The sequence below is a fragment of the Rhipicephalus microplus genome, chromosome 5 (genome assembly GCF_043290135.1).
Source record: "Rhipicephalus microplus isolate Deutch F79 chromosome 5, USDA_Rmic, whole genome shotgun sequence".
In the NCBI taxonomy this organism is placed as follows: domain Eukaryota; kingdom Metazoa; phylum Arthropoda; class Arachnida; order Ixodida; family Ixodidae; genus Rhipicephalus; species Rhipicephalus microplus.
The window spans coordinates 181,905,241-181,928,839 of record NC_134704.1 but is presented as its reverse complement, the minus strand read 5'-3'; the positions used below and the strand labels follow the sequence as shown (position 1 = coordinate 181,928,839).

General features: G+C 43.8%; 1 protein-coding gene across 4 annotated transcripts in view; it reads right to left on the bottom strand.

The window, feature by feature from the left end:
• xmas (RRM_XMAS2 and SAC3_GANP domain-containing protein xmas) overlaps positions 1 to 23,599 on the bottom strand; it is a 417,359-nt gene that overhangs the window by 66,406 nt on the left and 327,354 nt on the right. For all 4 annotated transcript variants that reach the window (XM_075896259.1, XM_075896258.1, XM_075896260.1 and 1 more), the window contains 2 exons: positions 13,508 to 13,622; positions 9,970 to 10,150 (listed from right to left, as the gene is read on the bottom strand). In XM_075896259.1, the coding sequence (XP_075752374.1) occupies positions 9,970 to 10,150; positions 13,508 to 13,622 (296 nt within the window). The remainder of the gene's footprint in view (positions 1 to 9,969; positions 10,151 to 13,507; positions 13,623 to 23,599) is intronic.

Genomic DNA, 23,599 nt, shown 5'->3' with positions numbered 1-23,599 from the left:
AGCCTCACCCAGGAGGCCCCGCAAACAGCTACCACGGGCGATAACGTGGCAAAAACCCACGACCTCGTACTGGCAGACCGCCAACTGAAGGTGCGCGAAGTAGCTGGGAAATCTCAAAAAACCATGTGGGTCATATTCTGCATGAAATTTTGGGTATTGAAAAGCTGTCTGCGTGATGGATGTCGCGGTTGCTCACTCCGAACAACAAGAATGTCCGTAGGACAACTTCAGAGCAGTGTTTGAAGCTGTTTAGGCGTAATCTGAAGAAGTTTCTGCGTGGTTTTGCAACTGTCGACAAAACATAGATCCACTGGTGCATACCGGAGACCAAAGAACAGTCGAGACAGTGGACTGCACCCAGAGAACCTGCTCCAAAAAAGGCGAGAACTGTCGCATCGGCCGGAAAGGTGATGGCCACTATTTTTTGGGATTCTCAAGGTTCGATTTTCGTCGACTACCTTGAGAAGGGCAAAACAATGACAGGACCCTATTATACCGAAATAATGGGCCGATTCGACGTGGAATTGCGAAAAAGACGGCTGTACTTGGTGACAAAAACGGTGCTCTTCTACCATGACAACGCGCCAGCTCACACCTGTGCTGTCCCTGTGGCCAAGTTGGTCGAACTGGGCTACTAAGTGGTGCCCCATGCAGCGTGTTTTCCAGATTTGGCCCCAGTGATTTCTTCTTGTTTCCCAACTTGAAAGAGTCACTCGCTCAACAAAAATTCTAGTCAGACGAAGAAGTTATCACCACCACAGAAGCCTAAGCTCAGGAGAAAACGTTTTTTTTTTTTTTTTTTTTTTTTGATGGGATCAAGAAGCTGGAGGATCCCTGGGTCAACTGTATAGTGTTGAAAGGGGACAATGTTCAGAAATAAATCGACACTATTCGAAAACTTTCGTTGTTCTTTTGAAGGCTAAGTAATCATCGGACCACCTTTTTATGGTCCAGAAACCTCGTAGTGCTATTTTTGTTCCAACAAAGTGCTTATTTTGAAATAAAATCCTGGTTTAGTGGTTCACATCACATTACCACACTTCAAATTACCCATGTAAATGCGGTTTTTCGGACATCACTGTTATTAGGTCCAACATTGCTCGCCTTTACTGCGCGACCGCCGACACTAGCAGCAGAAGAGCGAAACTAGCGGTAGCCACAGCAGCAACAACGGCCACTGAACAATTTTCTGCTTGCTTGGTTTAACTCGGCCTCTCTCTATATGGCACCACCTATCCAGCCTGACCAGGTGAAAAGAGAACGTTTGAACCACTCACGCCATTATCCATAGTAGCGCCAGGAGGTTTTTCTTTCTATACATCAAGCATAAATGGACAAGCAGCCTTTTGTTACGTCTCTTGAAGCACGGAAAGTTTTTTTTTTTTTACTGCAGCTAGTTTGATTACTAGTGATTAAAAAAATATAGTTGGATGCTCTCACATGATTGTACATTTCCAAAATGTCCCACTCATGGCACATGTCTTGTGGTGCATTTAGCTTAACTTATTCGTGAGTAGGGCACTACTGATGATAACACAGTTGATCCCAGATATATCGAACTAAAGGAGATTGTCAAATAGTCCGATATATTGATAATTCGACATACAAAATAAGCGTACCTAAGGCCTAAATTAGGGCTTTTCAAGCCTTGGAAATCGTTACAAGTGCTAACATAACGGTTCCCTCACAGTATAACGAACAAACAACAAGGTGTTAACTATAAGTTACCATATCTTATTTTGCATGAATGCAGTCTGTCAACTAGTCTTTGCGTGCCGTCAAGTTCCAGCCATCTTCAATTTTATTGATGCTTTCTAAATAAGCGAATTCAGCTCCTTTGGCCGCAGCAGCGCTGACACAGAACGCTGATGTAAGCTTTGTACCACTGTAAAATGTTGCTTAGTGGCGGCAGCGATGGCATTAGCATATTCATAACCGCACGGATACCCTTTTGCGGTTTCGGCAACGGCAGCAATGATTTAAGCATCAATGCAGTCTGATTTCAGCATCGATGCAGTCAGAAACAACTACGTCGTCACCTGCACCAATGAAGTCGCTCACTATCCGAGATGGTGCTTGCAAATGCTGATAAGTAGCAGAATTCACTGAGCAGGGGTGGAAGCGGGCTTCAGTTTTCTGGAGCAGCTTTGAGAGCAGGAATAATGCGGTTTTGGAGCAGCTTCGAAAGCAGTAAAAAGGAAGTTTTGGAGCATCGAAATTTAGTTTTGCAGCAGATTTCCCAGGCGACACATCATTGTAAATTATAATTTTCGCTGGAGCAAACCTACTTATTCTTTTACACGAGCATTTTGTAGTTGTGACAGTGAGTGTCGCGATGCCAGATCTGGAAGAGTTAGCTGTCAGCCTTCATGTTGTCACGAGGTCGTGATGTCGACGCAGGCAGCAGCCGCTGTTTTCATGAGTGAACTTTTTATTTGGGCTAACCTGTGCCCGGAAAACGAAACATCACTCTACAAGCAATACACATTGAAGACTAATAGCAGCAAACCAGAGCATTGGTCGTTGATAATCTGCCAAGCAGCAAAGTGTGTCGGCATTTATACATGTGCCATCGAAGATTCCAGTGTTATCGCCAGCCATGTAAGTTCCAGAACAAACTGTAATGTATGCATTGTGCGCCTGATTTCATCGGAAGGTTCTATGATTATCTAGATGGTTCCCAGTCATTTGGGCATGGTTTGCGCAAGGCAGGGTTAAATGCGTAATGGTGCAGTAAAAAAAGTTGAAAGAAAGGAGAGAGTTTGGCATCACCATTTTACAACATTACACATTGTAGCTATTGCAGTCATTGCTTTGCCGGTGACAGTGATTTTTATTTTGCTGAGTTTATATGTCAAAAACTTGCCGCACCTTTGCTGAGCAACAGCCGTGCACAACACGTTCTCAGCGGTTGCTCGGCAACGGTGCGGCGTGTTTTTTGCAACACCACTGCCGTCTTAATCGTTTGCTTAACAGCTTTGCTGTTAAGATATATGTAGAGTCTCATATTGAGGTATGCACACAAACGCCATTTTAACAAGAACCATGCATTGTGTTCACGTGGCACAAGATTCATGCATGATCTAAAATACGATGCTTGATATGGACGCAGAATTTTATACACGAATGTGTCCTTTGTGTAGCCCATGTGTGTTGCTCGGTCAATGATAAAACTCTCGACTAAATTTGGCGTTGCGTGTGCAAATTGCCATTGAGGCATGGCTTGGGGCAGCAGGTTTCATTGGCGCAGCACTTCGATCCCTGACTAAGGCATCATACGCCGTAGTCAGCAGTCAAGATGCACCCAAAATCGTCACCTGGACCACCTGGTATGCAAGGAAAGTTTACTATAGTGCTTCGCTTGACGTCACTCCAAGCGCCAGTAATAATTTTTATCACTATGTGTGGGTCAACGTTCTGTTCAACTCTCAAATGAGGATTTATCAGGAACGAGGGAGAAGTACACAAGTCCACAAGGCGCATAAGACGTCGAGACAACGCAGAGTTCTCAGAGTCGACATGTTGGCGACATTGATGTCACTTGCGGCTTTGCAGTTGGCAGCCGCTGCTTTGATGCCAAAAGCTAGAAAACACATGTTTTAGAACCGAAAACACTAAAAATACAGATCACGAAAGCCACGCTTTTCAGGCTCGCATGCCATTGTGTGCTAACAAACAAGGAAAAGAGTGTGAACATTGCAGCGAGATGACCGAATGACTTCGCATTCTCATTTTGGTGCCCTCAACAACAGGGCCTCTTGGGCTGCACGAACCCGATCGAATTACGTTACCGGCCTTTTTTGCCACCTGCAGGAAATGGGATCCCAACTTGTCAGAACGTGGCCGAAAATTAATCAATATTTGCTAGGAAAAGTGCACTTTCTGGGCTTCGGCGAGGCACAGCGTTTGATATAGCGGATGTCCTGCTGTGCAGGGGTTTCATATACGGGGGCACCAGTCCTATACTTTAGCATGAGAAATTCAATAGAATTTCTCAACTGTTCGGTATAGTCAATAATTCGAGTTTGATATATCCGGGATCGACTGTATTGCAATTTTACATGTTGTCATACAATGAGCTTTCACTATGACATAAATTGTTACTTGCCTGTAGTGTCCTTTTAAGTGCTGCATGTCAAAGGCACCAACAACATGCGCACAGTACAGCAAGCACAAAGCTGTGCCATACTACACACTTTCACTAAGCAACAGCCCGAACGCGCCTCCACCACTGCCGCACTACAGCAATGCTAGAGCAGTGCGGAGTGCACATTGCTTTCAGAAGGCTTGTCATCACTGCTTTAACTCAACTCACCCAACAGACTACTCACAGCGCTTTGCCCAGACTGAAGCGGAGTGGGCATATTCTACGGAAAGTGGATCGGCGGTCCCAGTGTGTACCGAACAGGCGAAGCGCTGCACATAACTAGCCAGTAGACAAATGGCTCTCAGCGACTGTACTGCATCGGTTTTCGCTAAGAAGCAGACTGCGGAACACATGTATCACAGACAGTCGATTATGTCCATTCTGTGGCTATACCACGCTGCATGTCCCTGACCCCGCAGCGGTTTAGAGAAGCTCCTCGGCGTCACTACTGCGTGCTGTCGCACGGTTGTACGAGAGTGTTAGAATACTTTTCATGCTTTGGCAAAAAGAAAAAAAATGGCCTTGTAGTAAGCAGTTAAAGCAATATTTGCTGTGGAATATTGGCAATGATGGAACGCGTCAAGAAATGGAAATTTGTAGTTGATGGTGAATGCATAGAATGTTGAGTGCGCAGCTATGCCACATTCTCGGCACATACATATTAATGGGGTTTCACTCAGATGATCTTTTTTTTTTTAAAAGACCTTAATCTAATTATGTTATTGGCGCATTACATGTGTAACTACCAATGCACAAACTCTGCCCAAATGTCTCCGAACATTCCATGTTACTTTAGAATATTTGGTTAGGCTTGAGTGGATAAACAGGAGCAGCTGAGTTTTTTCTGGAACTAATGCGGCCACCAGCGATAAGGCTAGAAAAATCAATGTCGCATGTATAACTGCGGATGCACCTTAGAGCAGATCAGGTTATCAACGATCGGCACTCTGTTCATCTCTATCAGTGTCATCAACTATATATATCATTTAGTAGGCTTGTAAGAATATTCGAATGCTCCGAAGAATATTGAAACAAATAGTAGGTCATTTAAATTCGATTAGATACGAATTTGGATTATTGAAAATTTTGAAGTATTCTAAATGAACAAATATGCGTTCGTTAGTCCAAATATGATCCCCTGTGAAGGTAGTTTCCCTGCAGTGAAGGGGTGCTAAGCCATGAAAGCACCCATTCATACATATATTGGTCTGCGTGTAATCCCTTGTGAAAGTCGTTTCACTGTAGTGGAGAAGTGCTAAGTCATGCCCCTGTAAGGGTGGTTTCACTGCAGCAAAAGGAGCTAAGCCCTGAAAACACCCGTCCAAAAAAAATTCATATTGCTGCAAAGCCTTACTTTGAAGTTTAATGAACATATTACCTTCGCATCGACTCATCATGCCCATTCCATCAGTTTAAGGGGAGACACAGGTCTCGAAGGCCAAAAACTTTCAGAGAAATAAATTTCTTGAAGAATGTTAAAATCACAGATAGGGTCTGAAGGTGTTCCTAATCAGCTATTGCCATGTAATGCGTATAATTCGGTCAGTCAGTTTCGTGACCATTTACACTCGCGAAACCACCTTAAAAACAGCCATATTCGATGCTGTGGCACCTGACAACCATGCCAAGTAACACGGCCATTTTAGTCTCATTTGAAAGATTTGTCTGTAACTAGCAGAAGAACGTGTTTCGTCTAGCAAAAACGCAGCTATCACGAATAAAGAGAAACCAAATACTCGCACATCATTGGTGCGTTTCTATCACGTGAGGCAGTCCCTGGTTCCATATTAGTAGATGTCAAGGGATTCGTCTGCTAGTCAGCGGTGTGCAATCCGCCATTTCGTGACGAGGCCTAAGCGAAGGCTGTGCAATCCAACGTTACTAGAACCAGCTCCCCGTAGGCGCACGCTCTCCGAAGTAGTGGCCGCGGTGGTCGACGCGAGAGCTAGTGTCGCTACTGTTCCATTTTGCTTCAAGCCACACGAGTCATCTGCTTCAGCGTGAATGACCCGTGTTGTCGTCGCAGCTCTAGCCAGTATTGAGTGCCTAAATTCGCCATTGACACATGCGCAGTAAATTCAACTGCCTCAAAAACCAAAATTTATAAAACATTTGCTCCATCATCACCACTAAAATTCAGGAACCTTTCTCAATCAGGGAACTTATTTTTATTCATTTATTTTTTACTTACGTATTTTTCGACAGTCCCTGGAACGCTGCTTTCAGGCGGAATCGAATGGGCCCAAGAAGCTTGCATAGGGCGCTAGTTAGTAAGACATAATTAAGACAATAAACTGCACTAAAGATGAGACAGAAAAATAGAAGTACACAGGACCAGTTGTTGGTCTGCAGTCATTCTTTATTCTGGTGACTCGTCTTAAGCACAGTTTATTTTTCCAATCAGCTGAGCATTTTTCATATTCTTTCCAGTGTTCATCGGTCTGTGAAATTTACCAACTAAATGGCGGCTGTGCTATCATGGCAAAACTTTATAAATCCAGTTTTCTCCTAGTCACATTTTTTTTTTTTTTGAACGAATGGGTAATAGCCATCTTTGTCGGGAGAGAATTTTCTCATAAGAGTAATTAGAGAGCGCAGTTATTTGCCATCTTTCTCACATACTTTCACTTGTTTATTACCCAGCATTCGTTACTTAAGCGATGTCATAAATGACAGCCTTAGCAAAAGAGGAAGCTCAGCCAGGGCACCTTCGGTTCCCTCATTCGAAACTGTGGAAAGCTGTTGCTTAAGAGCCAAGATCTCATTTCGTTCCGTTTTGTGGCAGCCGCACGGGCAAACCACTTTGAGAGGTTGCCAAGCTTGTATTCTGGTTTTCACCACCTTTGCAGGTTCGCGATGGTCTCCGTAGGAACAGGCAGAGGAAGCAAGCAGGCCACTTTGTAAACACTGCGAGGTGTTTATGATGAACAATAAGGGGTGTTGGCACATTTTCGGCTGGTGGCATGCCTCCACAGATGTTCAGGCTGTCTACCTAAATTTCTCAAATCGGCGACAGTGGTCAGAGTGCGCAACGGCTGCTTGTGCACTTTGCTCTGGCCGTTAATACTGCAGCTGCCACATCGTTTAACAATAACAATTTTTTGTGCCAGCAGTTTTCCAGGCACAAGAGTTCTGCAGTACAAAACACGGCACGTCATCCCAGACACAGAGTCATTGATTAATTCTTTAATCCTTGGCGCCGAGGTGCGGAAGGCAACGAGACATTCGTCACTTCATTGAACGTGAACAGTGTAGCTGACATGATGTCTGAGACTCCCAGTGATGTGTCGTCACAAGAATCACTCAACCAACTCCATGACAGCCCTGTTTCATTTTTCCGCATGAGGTCATCCTCGCACGTTTTTTATTATTATTATTTTTTGCGACCAGCTTGTCTTTGTCATCCCTTGTGGCTTTAAGATGAGCTCTAGCAGACCAGGAAAAAGGTGGAGCAATGCCCCTAGCGCTACTTTTCCTCGAGATAGAAATATTTCATTTCCATTTATAATGTGCTTATAATATTTTACAATATCATCCACCTTAAAAGGTCTCTGACATACCTTGGACTTGTGAGTGAGCCACCTATTCTTGCGGCTTCGCATCTTTTCCTACCCTAAGCGCGAAAGCATTAAAGAGCTCGTTTGGCAGAAATTCTGGCGTAGGCATAGTTGGTTGTGAGTGAAAAATTATCATCTTGGACGTGGCCTGAAAATTGAGAAATATTCAAATAAAATAAAAATTACAAAATTGGCATCTGCATGTTATACTGCAAATGTCATCAAAAGACACTATAGTCTTGCATCTGGAGAGAGTGAACAAAACATTTATTTGATGTTCTGTGCAATGCAAAAAAATCGGTGAACGGTATTCTGGAGGCGCTGCGTTAGAGTGCCTGGAGTGTGCAGCGGAGGCGAACGGGCGCATCAAGTCACGTCACAGGTGAGACATGAGCACTATCTGGCAGTTATTTTGGAAAACGAAGCACATGGCATGCGCGCCTGCCTCGGAGGCTATAAGGTGTAGAACGCAAGGCGACCATTAGGTGCCCCCACCGTGTCGTCTTAGCAAAGGGCTGGAAACACTTGCCTTTTCGTGCAAGTGTTGCATGGTCAGCGCAGCGTGATAAACGCTATGGTCCTTAGAATTACTTATGTATATCTTTTCTAGTAAAATACACACACACAGAACATTGACGTGTTGTTTTGGTGCATCAGATATGCATAATAATTGCTTTTTAAGTGACAATCGCACAAGTATGAACGCTGAATCTTGAGCAATGTTGGTGTGCGCTGCGGATGGGGTCGGCTGTTTGGGGTATCGTCTGGTGCTGTTAAAAATACCGTTAAAGACGGACAAACAGACAAATACACAGATAGACATGCATTCATGGTATAAATATGGCTTTGTCATTGAGCAACGTTTCCACAGGCAATGTGCTCACGTGTATCTTGAAGAAAAACGATTGTATAGATCCCCTGTCAATCTCTTTCGCACGTCTTGCCCGGGGGCATTATTCTTTAGTTATCTCTATACTGCTGTGGACATCATTACAGCCATCAAGTCTTTGTACAGTCTTTTTATTGGCACAAGGCAGGCGTTTGCTTGTGAATACAGTGAAAATGATGTCCTCTGCTTAGAAATGCATTGAAAGTAACTTTCATGCTTTACAAACACACACAGCCTGTATAGGTGCTTCACAGTACAACATGAATTGTTGCAGTAATAATGCGTGGTACAAGCGTACAATGTCATTGGGCGTCAAAACATGCGATTATCATGATGGATTGACGATTTAAAGCAGGTGACCCACTACAAGAGGCACACACCTTACTGCACCTATTCCCTTAAGGCCACATATTGGGTGCATAGAAAGTTCAAAAATATTCCATGAACTAAGAGTTTGAAGTTAGCCCTTGGTACAGGATATTGCCATTGCATTCAAATTTTAAAGGTGAATTTTAAGGATTCCCAATTTTAAACTAATCGGGATCTCGCGTTGGTTCAAAGAAAGCGGGATCGGTTTCATTTTTGAAGACGCCTTTGCAGCCCGGCGCAAAAAAAGAAAACACTGTTTATTGGCGTCTCTCGTCACAAGTTAGAACTCTTTCGTAAGAGACGACAGTTCACTAAATAATGGTGGGAGGAAGCAAGCGAGTGCCTAAAACGCGATGTCATGTCTGAGCAGCAACACGTGCATCACGACGCGCGGCGCAGCATGTGAAGCAAAACGGAACAGCAGAGCCATTAGGTAACGTGTCAGCCGCTTGTGCCAAAACACACGCTGAGCTGTGAAACTGACCTGGTTCTAGTAACATTGGTGCGATCAGTGTGATGGCAGGCGGTCATCGAAAGTTTCATACTACTCATGCGTTTGGGAAGAAGCGAAAATGGCAACTGATAGCATCGCAGCGTCTTACCAGTGAAACCCTTTGCCCCCGAGAACACAGAAAAAGCTGGCTATGCAAACACTATCACAAATGCGACTCCCACGATTACGGACACAATAGCCGGGCCAAGGATCGCACGTGAGATCTATGCGTTGGCACTCCCCTGGTTTTCAACGATGAAAAAGTGGCCCTTGAGTGGCGTGCGAGTGACATTCAGAGAGACCTGCGCTCCGTGTTCAACTGCTCGCGTGATCATTCTGCACACGGAACGGACCGTAAAGATAAAGATGCCTAATGGGCACCCACTCCACCAAACTATCGTCCCAATGGTGCACTTCTAGCCGGCACCTTCTTGTTTTCTTAGCCAGAGGGTATTTTAGTGATTATATAGATTCTCTAGCAAGTTCCATTTCTTTGTAGCAACGCACTCCTCACCTTCCAAGCACAGCTGCCGTTGGGCAGCCCAGATACCGATGCCTGTTGCACAGCTGCTCCACGTAGTTGACCAACGTGGCCACCTCACAAGTGTCCCCACACACCTCTGCCAGCTGGAGCGACTTTACATGTCTGCTCAGTGCCTCCAGGTGCTGGGGCTTGTTCCAGTCCGGGCTGTACCCTAGCATGACAAAAAAGCCCTCGACTCAAAAGTAACTCTACAGTGTTAAAAAAAAGCTAAGAACCATTATTGATCTCAGTGATACGAATCTCAACATCCGAAATGCTTCGAGTCTTTTTTTTACTTTATTGCCTTTAATCTACTGCTGCGTTATTCATGCGCCTACAAAGCTGTCTACTCATCATCAATGACTATACCGAAAAGAACTAGGTCATTCCAAACGGAACGTTCCCGCACAAAATTGAACCATCACTGATTCAACTGAAAAAAATTGAGCTGAAAGGCAACTATGTGAGAGTGATTTCAGTAAAGTATTTTTGCTAAAAAAAAATTGTGTGGTTACGTGACCACCCTTCAAATGTGCCGGCAGAAAGAAAAAGTTAGGCGGGAATAAATAATGCGTATGCAACCTACATACTGGGTATGCCGAGAAACTTGGTTCTAAAGCATTATGCTGCCATTGTTCTTTCATGTATGCCATTGTTCTTTCACGTCACTATTAAAATCATATATTACTTCTACAGCCTAAATAGGCTTAGCAAAGAAGCAAGAAAACGCACTGATTCAGGCAATTTTTGTAATAACTGTGGCAAGGTTCTAGCTTCAGAAATTTTTTTGCTTTTTTACCAGTTGATGTTCTACCTACTATAATATTTTAAACGTCTATAAACAAATATTTTTTTGAGAAAGATCCTTGCGAAATTGACAAAAAGTGACTTTTTGGGGAGATTTAATTGTAAATTAAGCATCACAGCCAATCTGCTGAAAATATACGAGATAGTTCATTATGTGATCCAATGCCTCTTCTTTTGATGTGGAAAAATTTATTCCTGTGAATTTTGCTCAAAACGAAAACATAATTTTTTATGTGCACAACCAACGTGTACATATGCGCTGCTGTGTGTACATATGCTTGCTGTCCGTCTGCTTCGCAGCAGATGGCGGTAATTATATAAACACAATTGAACAATTTCAAGCCAATTTCAATTCACTTTTGTGTTGTAGAAGGAGAAACAATGCCTGATCTTCCTATTCGGGAGTTTTTGTTTTGTTCTCCTCACACGTCTGTTTTCGCATTTGGCAGTGCAGTGAAGTTTCTGCAACACGTGAGTCGACACTCGCAGGGTACTGTAGGCGAGGTAATCGTCGTAGCTACTAATATTATTTTAAGCAAAGTTCGAGCTCACAAGTGCCTGATATGTTGTAGTAGCTCACAGGACTTGGTGCCACAACTTGAGAATGGATGAGGAAATCCAAACTCCTGTGAAAAGCCTTCCTAAGCCCCCCCCCTCAGAATTATGCTGCCAAAGGATAGTCGAAGCGTTCGAGAACATGTGAGCCAAGCATAATAGCGCAGCATGCAGCCTGGAATTTAGAATGAATGCTGTCCGCTAGAAATCGTTCTTTCTTTTGACAAATGATGCCATAAACCTAAGTGACTGCGCCATAAACTCCTAGTCAAAACGATTGGCTTATTTGAGCACGGTGCGCTGCATAGTTACACAGAGGCCACTGCAGGTTGCCCTTGTACATACACTCTCAATCACATTGAAAGTAAGCCACACACACACACAAAAATGTAAAATAAAAAGAAAGTTCCGAAGGTCATGACGTGCACTAATAAAATAATAATATTAATAATAATAATAATAATGTTTGTTTTTCATCAATAGTTTGATGAAGGACAGCTGCAGGTAGAAGCTGCTCTCCAAAAGAGGCAGCTTGACAAAGGCCCACAGCTACCTTTTAGCATGACAGCAGTGGCAAACAATCAGCAATATGAAGTCGACAACAATTACAACAAATAGATAAATAAAAAATAAATGTATATATATATATATATATATATATATATATATATATATATATATATATATAAAAATCAAGTCCAAATTCCAAAAACAAAAATAGCAACCATAATAATACAGCAACAGGAAAGAAATCTCAAAAACTAAACATGTGTATATCGCGCAATGGAATCTGCGTACAGTGTAAAAAATCTATGCTAGCTTTCACATATTTATTAAGTAACGTAGGAACTATGTGGGATAACTTATCTGTGGAGAAGTTTGTTCTCGAAGTTTTTATTTTTCATGTTTCTTTATTTCGTGTTTCAAACAATGTAATGTTTGGCTGCAGTTTTGAGAGGTCATACAAAAAATGTCGACTTTCTTTCAATTCACGCCTGATTGCCAATGCTAATTTAAAATTGTAGAGCCGATGTACGGGTAGTATTCCAGCCTGTTGAAACAATTTGCTTGTGTGAGCATCATACGGCAAGTTAAAAATGATTCTAATATACTTCTTTGCATCAGGTACAGTTTTTGCAAGTTCGTGTAAGTTGTAATCCCCCATACTAAGAAACAATAGGCAAAATGAGGATAAAAAAGTGATTTATAAAGTAAGAGTTTTACCTTGTATGGTAGAACAGTTTTGCCACTGTACACCACACCCACTACGCGAGATAACTTACTCAGCACACTGTCAATGTGTTCGCTCCAAAGCATATTGCTCACGAATGTAACTCCAAGAATTTTTATACTATTTACAAGCTCAATATAAGTATCGCCATACTTGAGATGTGTGATTAGTTGTGTGTTTAAAACAGGCTTAGTTTTAAGTCGGAATAGTACCACCTTTGTTTTACTAGTGTTTATGTTTAACAGCATGACCAGAGCTTTAGTTTCACAAGAAATTGGTTCACTTTTTTGCTCAAGCGCGATACATAAGACGTATTTAGCATCTGAATAAATACGACAGATTCCTGTCACTCCGATTGTACTTGACGAATTCTAACAATTTTTTCATTTTTGCTGCAGTTGATTTTTATAGCGATAAGCTCTTTTATTGAAGCCCTTTGACTGTTACTTGGAAAAGTCCTGCCAAGCCCCTTTAATTAAAAAAGAACTTGATATATTACACAAAATTAATGTAAACAACAGAAACACTAGCATGCTATTTTCGTGCAGCATAACTATGCATTGTTTCCAAGAGCTGCTTGAACTTTGTGACAAGTATACGCAACAAAGTGCATTATAACACAATAGTGCAAGTTTAACGAAAATTGGTAAGATGAGGGGGGTTCATTGAAAGAACAAAAACAGGTACTTGCCTAGTTAGATGAAAAACAAACATATATTGACGTTTCAGGGCTGCTACCGGTTTCTTGTTCACAGTGAAGAGCATGCAAGAGGGCGTGACTATAGGGAAAGTGCCTGCTTGATTTCTTCCTAACACAATAAATAAGCAATCAACTACATTCCCACTTTAAGCCAAAATAATGCAGCGGTGGGCAGAGATGTACAGAGATAGCCCATGAGTCTTGCAAAAACTGTTCATTTTGATAAAAGAGCTCACTTGAATGTTTCAATTCAGGTGCAACCACACTCAACCCAAGGAGTTGCTCCGAGGCTGCCACAGCTGCAAGGTGGTCCAGTGTGCAGTTGATCATCTTGATCATGTGGTTGGGAAACTGCGTGATACATTGGACAGTCTAAGTCTTGATGTCACTTAAGTTCAATTATGCACAGTGAATAGTAACATGATAAGGCAGAGCAAAACTTTGTTATCTCAAACATTACGAGAAGCAAGAAAACACTTAAGCTGAATGCCCATGTATCAGAATATGAAGATCAAACAAAGCAATGCCTTCTGCATGAAATTTCCTTTTTTTTAATGTAATGAATTCACAGATCTGGCTCTATCTTGAATAAATGCAGTGTGCAAGCTGCAATTCTCTTATTGCAAGTTTATTCACAATGCAGTCATGACACAAGATCAATGTCTTCACCAGAGATGTACTTCTCTGCAGCCCCAACACCTCTGCTGCCACACACAACTATCATGTTCACATACTTACTTTTTTTGCATGTGAGCTGGCCAGCAACAGACAGATCATGCATACATAGCGATGTAGCTGGCAAATTGCCTGCCAGCATGTGGACCATGATAGAACAGCTCTTCATCCTTTAGAGCTTCCACCATGTTTGAGACAATTTTCTTTAGAAGAATGCAGTTTTTTCAGTCATTTGAGACTCACGAGTCTGCAACAGATGCCACTGAGAATATACGAAAGCTCGATGATGTTTTCACTGTTGCCTGTGACCCTAACATAGACTTGGGAGAAGCAGGGAAATGACAGCTGTATAAATAGATGCTCTCTGCCTCAATAAAAAACATGGAACAAAGGGAACATGAGAATGCAGTTTCCTTTTTGATTCAAGAAGCTTTGTAAATATAAAAGCATAGTTGCTATGCTGCCGAACGACAACACAGAAGTTTCCATGCTCTAGGTGGTGATTCCCTGAAAAGAAAAGAAAAAAATAATAACAGGGTGCCAATGACAACCCTCTTCAGCAGCTGTAGCAATGGCGTAGAGGAAGCTGAGCCAAGCCAGTGGCATGTTGCTAGCTTCCCTTCGGGTTCTTCAGGTGTTGCCATCGTCGAAATGATGACAGCACACCACCGGCAGCAACAATCAAAACGCCATTTAAGCCTTTTTTTTTTTTTTCGACGATTCTATTTGTAAGGCTTCAGAATCGTAGGCATGAAAAAATCTGTTTATCATTTAATTTCAGGCATTCAGAAGCATAAATAGAGCGAACGCGTCGAACATGGGAAAGTAAAGCACTTTAGGTGGCAGCAGCAAGCAGCAGTGTGAACTAGAAAACAAACAGCCGCGCCCTGTTCTCTGGTCACGTCGCGCTGCTTGGAAGGGCACGTGGATATGTTGTATGAATTACTAAAAGTCTGCTGAATTCTGTCTACGAGTTGTGCGACATATTGAGCTACCTAAATGCAGTAACGTTAGTGGCATACATTTACTTACTGCAGCGAAGGTTTTGTGGAGTGCGATGGATATATCAGCCAGTACTAGACAGCTTCTGTGCTTCGGGCATCTGCGTTGGGGCTATGCGTAGTACGTACCTTGTTTGCACATCAACGCTGACGCATGCATGTTGTTCACTGTTGTAGATGCTAAAACGTTAAGTGAAATCTCGGTAGAACGAACATCTCATTAACGAACTTTTCAGATTATTAAACTTTTAAAAATCCCGCACCGACTGCTAATAGTTTCAATGTAAAAATTATTTCACTACAGTTAAACAAACCCCTTCATAAGAGGCATGCTCTGGACAGCGATTTTTGTCTATTATATAAGATGTCTCTTATAGGGACGGGACCTTGTATGCATTTTCCTCTCCCCTGATCACACCACTCGAAAAAAGGACTCCTTTCGGGAGCGTCTTCCATTTAAATATGAGGTACGGGGGAAGCTTGTGCCCACATTGACGTGTAACAGAGCATTGCCGTCACTGTAGTTTTACCGTGGACCGATGTCAGCACGCGAACTTGCTTCGCCCCCTTCTTCTCGACAGTTGTGGTGCCAGGCATGTCAAAGTAAACAGGCGTCTAATCGGCATTCCCGATTTGCCCAAGCAGGTAGCCGTTGTTGTGCCACAAGTTTAGGACGAACCTGTGAAAACTGTGAAGCTTTTCATCGCACTCCTCCGCAAAACTTTTCGCAGATGCCAGTTCACCTTTGGAGGGAAAACCCTTTCCTCTTCATAAAGTTAGTTAGCCAGCACCTGCTCGCTTTAAAGTGGCTCCGCATTAGCCATTTTTTCAAGGCTAATTGCATAGCCCGCACTTGGAGCAGTTTTGTCGTCTTGAGCCACTGTGCCGCTCGCTGCTCAAGCACATACTCGGCCAACAGCTCTTCAATTTGCGGAAACCGACCCTGCTGTGGTTCACTGAAGCCTTTGCGAGAATCTTTTCTGTCCACAATCTTCTGCTTTTGTTTCTGCCAGTCCCGCACGCACGTTTTGGGAACTCCGAACGACCGCGATGCGGCCCGATTTCCGTCCGTTTTTGCACACGCGATGACTTTTCTTTTAAAAGCGGCATCGTGGTGCACTCGAGTTTTTGGAGTCGGCCCTTCCATGCCGTCGATGCTAATGCACTACAAGATGACGAACTCCTCAGCACACGTACAAAGTGCCGCACATGGGAAACACATAAGCAGAAATGGCCGACGCGCCATGCCGACGCATGTAGGGGCGGCCATTTTGGAAATGCCGATGCCAATAGAATGACCGTATAAATTTTTTTTCGTACTCGATTCTAACGCGCATGCGATTTATGAACTCGCTTAACCAGAAAAAAAGGTGCGCGTTAGATTCGAGTAATTACGATACACTTTTCAACTGTTGCACATCCTTCGCCCAATGAGTATGTCATAAACAACTTGGTAATTCAAACAGTTACATCTATTAAATATCTAAGTATTTTATTCCACTTTGATATAACCTGGACTAGCCACGTAAAATACATTACCGCGAAAGCACTATGGAAACATGGTCTTCTTAAGCACCGCCTTAAACTTGCAAACAAGGACACCAAACTTCATGCGTACAATACTGTTATCCGGCCAACCCTAGAATATGCTTCCATAGTATGGCACCCCCCCACAGCAACCCTTACTGATATGCCCGAAACTGTCCAAAACAAAGCCGCGCGATTTATTTTGTGATGTTATTCCCACTATGAAGTGCGTCATTCATTAGGAAAAATTTAAATCTCGCCCCCTCTTGCCAAGCACAGAAAATATTTCCGCTTATCTTTCTTCCGCAAATTATACCACAGTGATTCGCCGTTCCGCCATACGTTCATTCACCCTGCTTTGTACATTTCTGCACGCGTTGACCATGATCATAAAATTGAACCTATATTTTCTCGCACAAAAAAACAACACCAATACTCACCCCTTGTCTTGGCGATAACCGAATAGAACGCTCTGCCTGCCAGCATTGTAACGCATACACAGCAATCATCTTTCCAGTCCGCATTATTTGCGTTCTTTGAATGTGTTGGACAATCTTAGGCATTGCTGTATAACGTATCGTGCAGCTTTTTCAATGTGCTCACTTGTGAAAACCTTGCTGTGTTATTTCTTGCTTATCTTGGTTGACAGACTGTGTATCCTGCGCATGTTTTCTTGTCTTCTTTTCTTGTTAAAAAAATTGCTGTTGTCACTGATTACTGTACGAAACCCCCTCATGTAATGCCCTAGAGGCCCTTTAGGGTATATAAATAAATAGAAATAAAGAACACGTGCCTGGGGCTAGCATCAACCTTTGTTCTGCATCTCACTCGATCTCAATGCTACGCCAGCGCCACCTCTCGCAACGGCAACACAACCTGGCTGCCTCTTCGAGCCAGTTTGCAAACTGAACAGTGTCTAGAAACGTTAATTACAGCAAGCAGTTCTTGAGCCTCCAAGCCACATGACTCCAAGATCGCACGACTCAAAGCCTAGAGTCTTGACAGCCCTCTCCAAAGTTGTCAGAATTGACTGGTGCTCCACGGCTAAATCCCTCCATATTATTGAGCATTTGACAGCCTTGAAGTATACGCAGTTTTCTCGGGACTGTGCCGCGAATATGAGTTAACCAAATTGGCGAGTTAACAAGATTTGGATAAACGAGGTTTCGCTGTATATAATTGGTGTTTTACATTGTAAAACCAGGATATTATCATGAGGGACGCAGCAGTAGAGGGCTCTCGAAATATTGATCATCTGTTGTTATTTAATGTGCACCTAAATCTAAGTAAACAGGCCTCAAGCATTTCACCTCGATTGTAAGCGACCTCCACGGCAGGGATTTGATCCCACAATCTTAAGGTCAGAAATTGAGCAGGCACAGTACATATAGTAGTGCAACAAAAGCATGGGCATTTATTAGCACATCTTGCACAATGGTGAGCTCGTCATCTGAATCTTAAAATAGCTAAAGTAACACAACAAATAACACGACAAATAACACACTAGGACATCCGTATTAACAAGCCGCAGCCCTCCCCTCCCCAGGCCTCTCCATGATAGATGACCATCCACGGGCAGTGCCAAGCCCTAAAAAGTGTGAGTTGTGCCGTTCCTCTTGAGCCCGCACACCTTCACGAGAACGCAGTGTCATCACTTGCATGGTGGCAGCTATGTTAGCTATGCTGCCACTAGTGCACTGCAGTGAAGCCAGCTAAACAAAAAAATGCGTATGTTGTGAAGCGAGAAAAAAAATGCCAGGTTTGCACAGAAAGCACAACACAGTGACAGTGTTTTCTAAACACTCTTTGGGTTAACTGCTGCAAGCACACTTGCTGTGTACCCACTACGGCATTAAAAATAATATTTTCTGGGCAGTAATCCAGCACGTCACTTTTAGTAGTAAAGGTCTGGAATGATATACCATGCCAAATAAAAGAAAGCAAAAGTTTTGCCTGTGCTCTTAAAAAATACTTTCTGTAAAAAAATGAACAGGTACACTAACACACACCTCGTTGTAATCTCCACTTTCGTTATGTATAGATTATATGTCTAACAAAATCATACTTGACATGGTATACGTACTTTTATGTATTTGATGTATTGTATACACACAATCCGTTGTTTGCATGGAACAATGCTGCAAGATACTGCAAATGACTTATCACAAATATGTTTCCTTCTTATATTTTGTTTCGATTTTTTTTCTCTTTTTTTCTTGTATGATTGAAGTGTACTTATAAAATATCTGCTTTGTTAACACAATCTGTTCCTTTAAATGCATATTTATTTAGACCCCCTACTAGCCAGTGGCTATGGGTCTAACCAGTGTTGTGTATTTTCATGTAATAAGAGAACTTGAAATAAAATAAAATGAAAAAAAAATGAAATTTACTATGCTATCCTTCGTCATTCTTCTGAGAAGCGAGGTATCTGCTAAACACTTGCAAGAAATTTTGTGCCAATTGTTCATGCAGTGTCTGATGATGATGAGGATTTATGCCTGAAGTGGATATGCCCAACAGTTGATGATTTATGGTGTTTTTTGGCGCAAGGGCCATTTGATGGCCAAAGAGCGCCAGTTCATGGGACAAAGAATGTGGACAATGATTGTGATTAGCGGCTGTATAAGGGCCATAAAATTCCTCGCAGTAAAGCGGGTAAAAACATACAAGTAATAAAATCATGACCATGCCATGAAAAGTGTGTGTGGTGTGAATAGGTGACAAAAGTTGGTGATAATGAAAAACAATGGTGGACATGTATGGCATTAGCACAAGTACCTCACACGTTAGTACCCTTGCGTGCAAGGGCCGTGAGGCAAGTGCTTTTCTGTGTAGCCACCGCAGCAAAAACCTCTCTAGAGAGGCCGTGCTACGGTATGCCCGGGTATATGATATGAAAATTATGAATTTCCTTTAAAAACGCTAATAATGATTTGTGACTAAAAAGCGGTTCCCTACCGATGAACATTGCAGGGTGTAAAGGTATATGTTGTCGGTAGGATAGTGGGAAGTGTTGTCTTCTTAGAGAGTCTAAATGTTTACATTGAATTAAAACGTGAAGAACTGTTAATGCCTCACCACATTTATCACACAATGGTGGATCACCACCGGACAAAAGATGTGTGTGTGTCGTGTATATGTGTCCTATCCTGAGTCTTGTTAGTGTTACCTCTGTTAGACGTGATTTTGATACTGGTGGCCAATGGCCAAGGTGTGGCTTGATAACGTGTAGTTTGTTTTGTGTGTGTGTATCCCACTTGCTCTGCCAGTAGTCCCTGAGTTTCCGTTTGAGAGACGGCTTAAGATCAAGGGCCGGGATTGATGTCGGTGTAATAACGGTGCTTTCGTGGGCGGATGCAGCAAGCTGATCCGCCATCACGTTGCCTTGAATCTCACGGTGCCCTGGCACCCAGCACACAACAACATATCTGTTGAGTGTGTAGAGGGTGCATAAAATGGAGTAAAGTGAAACGAGGACAGGGTTTTTTTTTGTTTTTTAAGACTGTGCAGAGCCGTTACCACACTGAGGGAGTCTGTATAAATTACTGCTTTTTGTATTTGTGATTGTTTGATGTGTTTAGCTGCCACAAGTATCGCGTAAGCTTCCGCTGTGAAGATACTTGTGCCTAGATGTAGAGGGCCAGCATCTGAAAAGGAATAGCCAACAGCAGCGTAGGACACAGAGGAGTTAGACTTAGAGGCATCTGTAAAGAACTCAGGACGTGTGTATTTGTGTTGAAGTTGTGGGGGTGCTGACACCCCCCCCCCCCCTGTAAAGTTGTCTGCGCCGCGTGGCACACGTGTCTCGCCCCAGGGCGTTATTTCGGTGGTGACCACCACCGGGCGATAGATGGCGTTGTGTTCGCTTTGAGTACCACTGTTAGTAGAGTGGTAGCGCCGGTGGTGGCCCCTGGCGGAAGGCGGGCCTTGGTGGTGGGCGAGCGTTGAGCGAGCCTCTTCTGCGCGTGGCGGCTGACGCGAACGGTTGTCTGTAGCGTGGGCTCCCGGTGCTCTGCACCGCGGGCTTCGCGCCGGGGTCCCACGTGGAAAGTCAGGCGTTGGCAACGCCGCCTTCGGTATGTGTTAGTGTGTTGGGTGTGTTAGTGTGTGTTTATCATGTTATTGTGTGTTTAGTGTGTCCCTGCGTTATGTTGTTTGTATGGTAGCATGTTAATTAAAACTGGTGTATCATTCGGCAGACGATATCGTCGTCTAAATTGGTTAATAAATGTATGTATGTGGGTGCGTTGTACCGACCGTGTCCACTGTGTCCGTCACTCCAAGAGCGTGGCGTGGCGGTGCGCGCGTTCGCCTCGCCGAGACCCCACACTGGCGCCCAACGTGGGGCTCTTGGAGTATCGGACGACAGTTTTTGCGGTTCGGTACAGGGATTTTGTTAGAGCCAGAGTAGAGTAGGCCTAGGGGGGACTTCTTTGCTAGCGTCGGTGGTGTGCTTGGTACCGATCGTGTCCACTGTGTCCGTTCACTCCGAGAGCGTGGCGTGGCGGTGCGCGCGTTCGCCTCGCCGAGACCCCACACTGGCGCCCAACGTGGGGAATGTCGAATGTGGGGGTGCTGACACCCCCCCCCCCCTGTAAAGTTGTCTGCGCCGCGTGGCACACGTGTCTCGCCCCAGGGCGTTATTTCGGTGGTGACCACCACCGGGCGATAGATGGCGTTGTGTTCGCTTTGAGTACCACTGTTAGTAGAGTGGTAGCGCCGGTGGTGGCCCCTGGCGGAAGGCGGGCCTTGGTGGTGGGCGAGCGTTGAGCGAGCCTCTTCTGCGCGTGGCGGCTGACGCGAACGGTTGTCTGTAGCGTGGGCTCCCGGTGCTCTGCACCGCGGGCTTCGCGCCGGGGTCCCACGTGGAAAGTCAGGCGTTGGCAACGCCGCCTTCGGTATGTGTTAGTGTGTTGGGTGTGTTAGTGTGTGTTTATCATGTTATTGTGTGTTTAGTGTGTCCCTGCGTTATGTTGTTTGTATGGTAGCATGTTAATTAAAACTGGTGTATCATTCGGCAGACGATATCGTCGTCTAAATTGGTTAATAAATGTATGTATGTGGGTGCGTTGTACCGACCGTGTCCACTGTGTCCGTCACTCCAAGAGCGTGGCGTGGCGGTGCGCGCGTTCGCCTCGCCGAGACCCCACAAAGTTCCAAGAAGTATGTTCGAATATGGGCAGTAGGCGCATGTTTAGTAACTTTTAAAAAAGACACATCGCAATCTATAGTCTGCCACTGCCACGGTGGCGGGTATGCTACAGGAGCCATTAAACTGTGTTCGAGTGACACTCCAGTGTCCTCAGCTAGACCCTTCAGGCGAACTGAGAAGGGCTGCCTCATTGAAGGCCTGTTTTGAAAAAGAATGGAGCTCGACAAGTCATTAATAGTAGAGTATGAGGGGTGCCTCTTGTCTGCTTTCACCTTAAGGAAATATACAAAGGACATGTAGGTTCTTTGCAGATGAAGCGACCACTCATTTGACTCAACGTAAAGGCTTTCTACGGGGCTGGTGCGAAAAGCACCCGTAGAAAGGCGGATGCCCGAATGGTGCACGGGATCCAGCATCTTCAAAGCACTTTGAGTCGCTGACTGATAAACAATGGCCCCATAATCTAAGCGGGTGCGAATAAGGCTTCTATACAGGTTCAAGAGGCATTTCCTGTCACTACCCCACGTAGTACGTGACAACACTTTTATAACATTCATGGCTTTTAAACATTTTGTTTTTAAATACTTTATGTGGGGTACGAAGGTCAACTTGTCCAAGATTAAGCCTAAGAATTTATGCTCGGCTTTGACGGACAGACGTTGCCCGTTCAGTCGAATGTCGGGTTCCGAGTGCATGCCTCTCTTTCGAGAGAAAAAGGCACACGTGCTTTTTTGTGGGTTAAGTCGAAATCCGTTTTCATCTGCCCATTTGGAGACCTTATTTAAACCAAGCTGAACCTGCCGCTCACACATGGCCAAGTTGCATGACTTGAAGCCAAGCTGAACGTCGTCGACATATGTACAATAGAACATATTGCGAGGAATGGACAAGTGCAAAGAATTCATTTTGATAATAAAAAGTGTGCAACTAAGCACGCCACCTTGTGGCACGCCCTTTTCCTGGACATATGTTTGGGAGAGCACACTGCCCAGACAGACACGGAATGTCCAGTTTGACAGGTAACTTTCGATTATATGAAACATTCTTTCGCGCACACCAAGGTGGGACAGGTCTCTTAGAATTCCGTAACGCCATGTAGTATCATAAGCCTTTTCGATATCGAGGAACACAGAGAGAAAATATTGTTTATGGACGAACGCGTCTCTGATCTGTGCCTCAATACGAACAAGGTGGTCTGTGGTGGATCTACTTTCTCGAAACCCGCACTGAAATGGGTCGAGCAAATTATTTGTTTCAAGAAAATGTACTAGTCGTCAGTTTATCATTTTTTCAAAGACTTTGCACAAGCAGCTTGTAAGTGCTATAGGCCTATAACTCGAGGGTAAAGAAGGGTCCTTGCCCTCTTTCAAAATGGGAATAACAATAGCCTCTTTCCAGGAGGTAGGAATAGTGCCAGAAGACCAAATAGCATTGTACAAACAAAGTAAGGTTTTTCGGGTTTCGTTTGGTAGGTTTTTTAACATTTCATACATCACACGGTCAGAACCTGGGGCAGAAGTACTGCAGGAGTTTAGAGATGTTCGGAGCTCAGCTAAACTGAAAGCTTGATTGTATGCTTCGTATCTAGTGGATTTGTGTTCGAGTTTCTGATTTTCTATTCTTGTTCTGTATTTTTGGAAAGTGTCTGTATAGTGGGACGAGCTGGATACCCGTTCAAAGTGTGCACCGAGGAAGTTTGCCTGATCTTCCAAGGTATCACCTTGAGTGTTTACGAGTGGAAGTGTGTGTACTTGTTTTCCTGCTATCCTACCAACCATATTCCAGACTTTAGCCTCCTGTGTGTATGAATTGATCCCCGATAAAAACTTCTGCCAGCTTTCTCTTCTGGCCTTCTGACGCGTTCTCCTGCCTTGGGACTTTATTTTCTTGAAGGTGTCAAGATTTTCCGCTGTTGGCGAGTTGCGCAGCAATCTCCATGCCCTGTTCTGTTCCTATTGCGCATTACGACA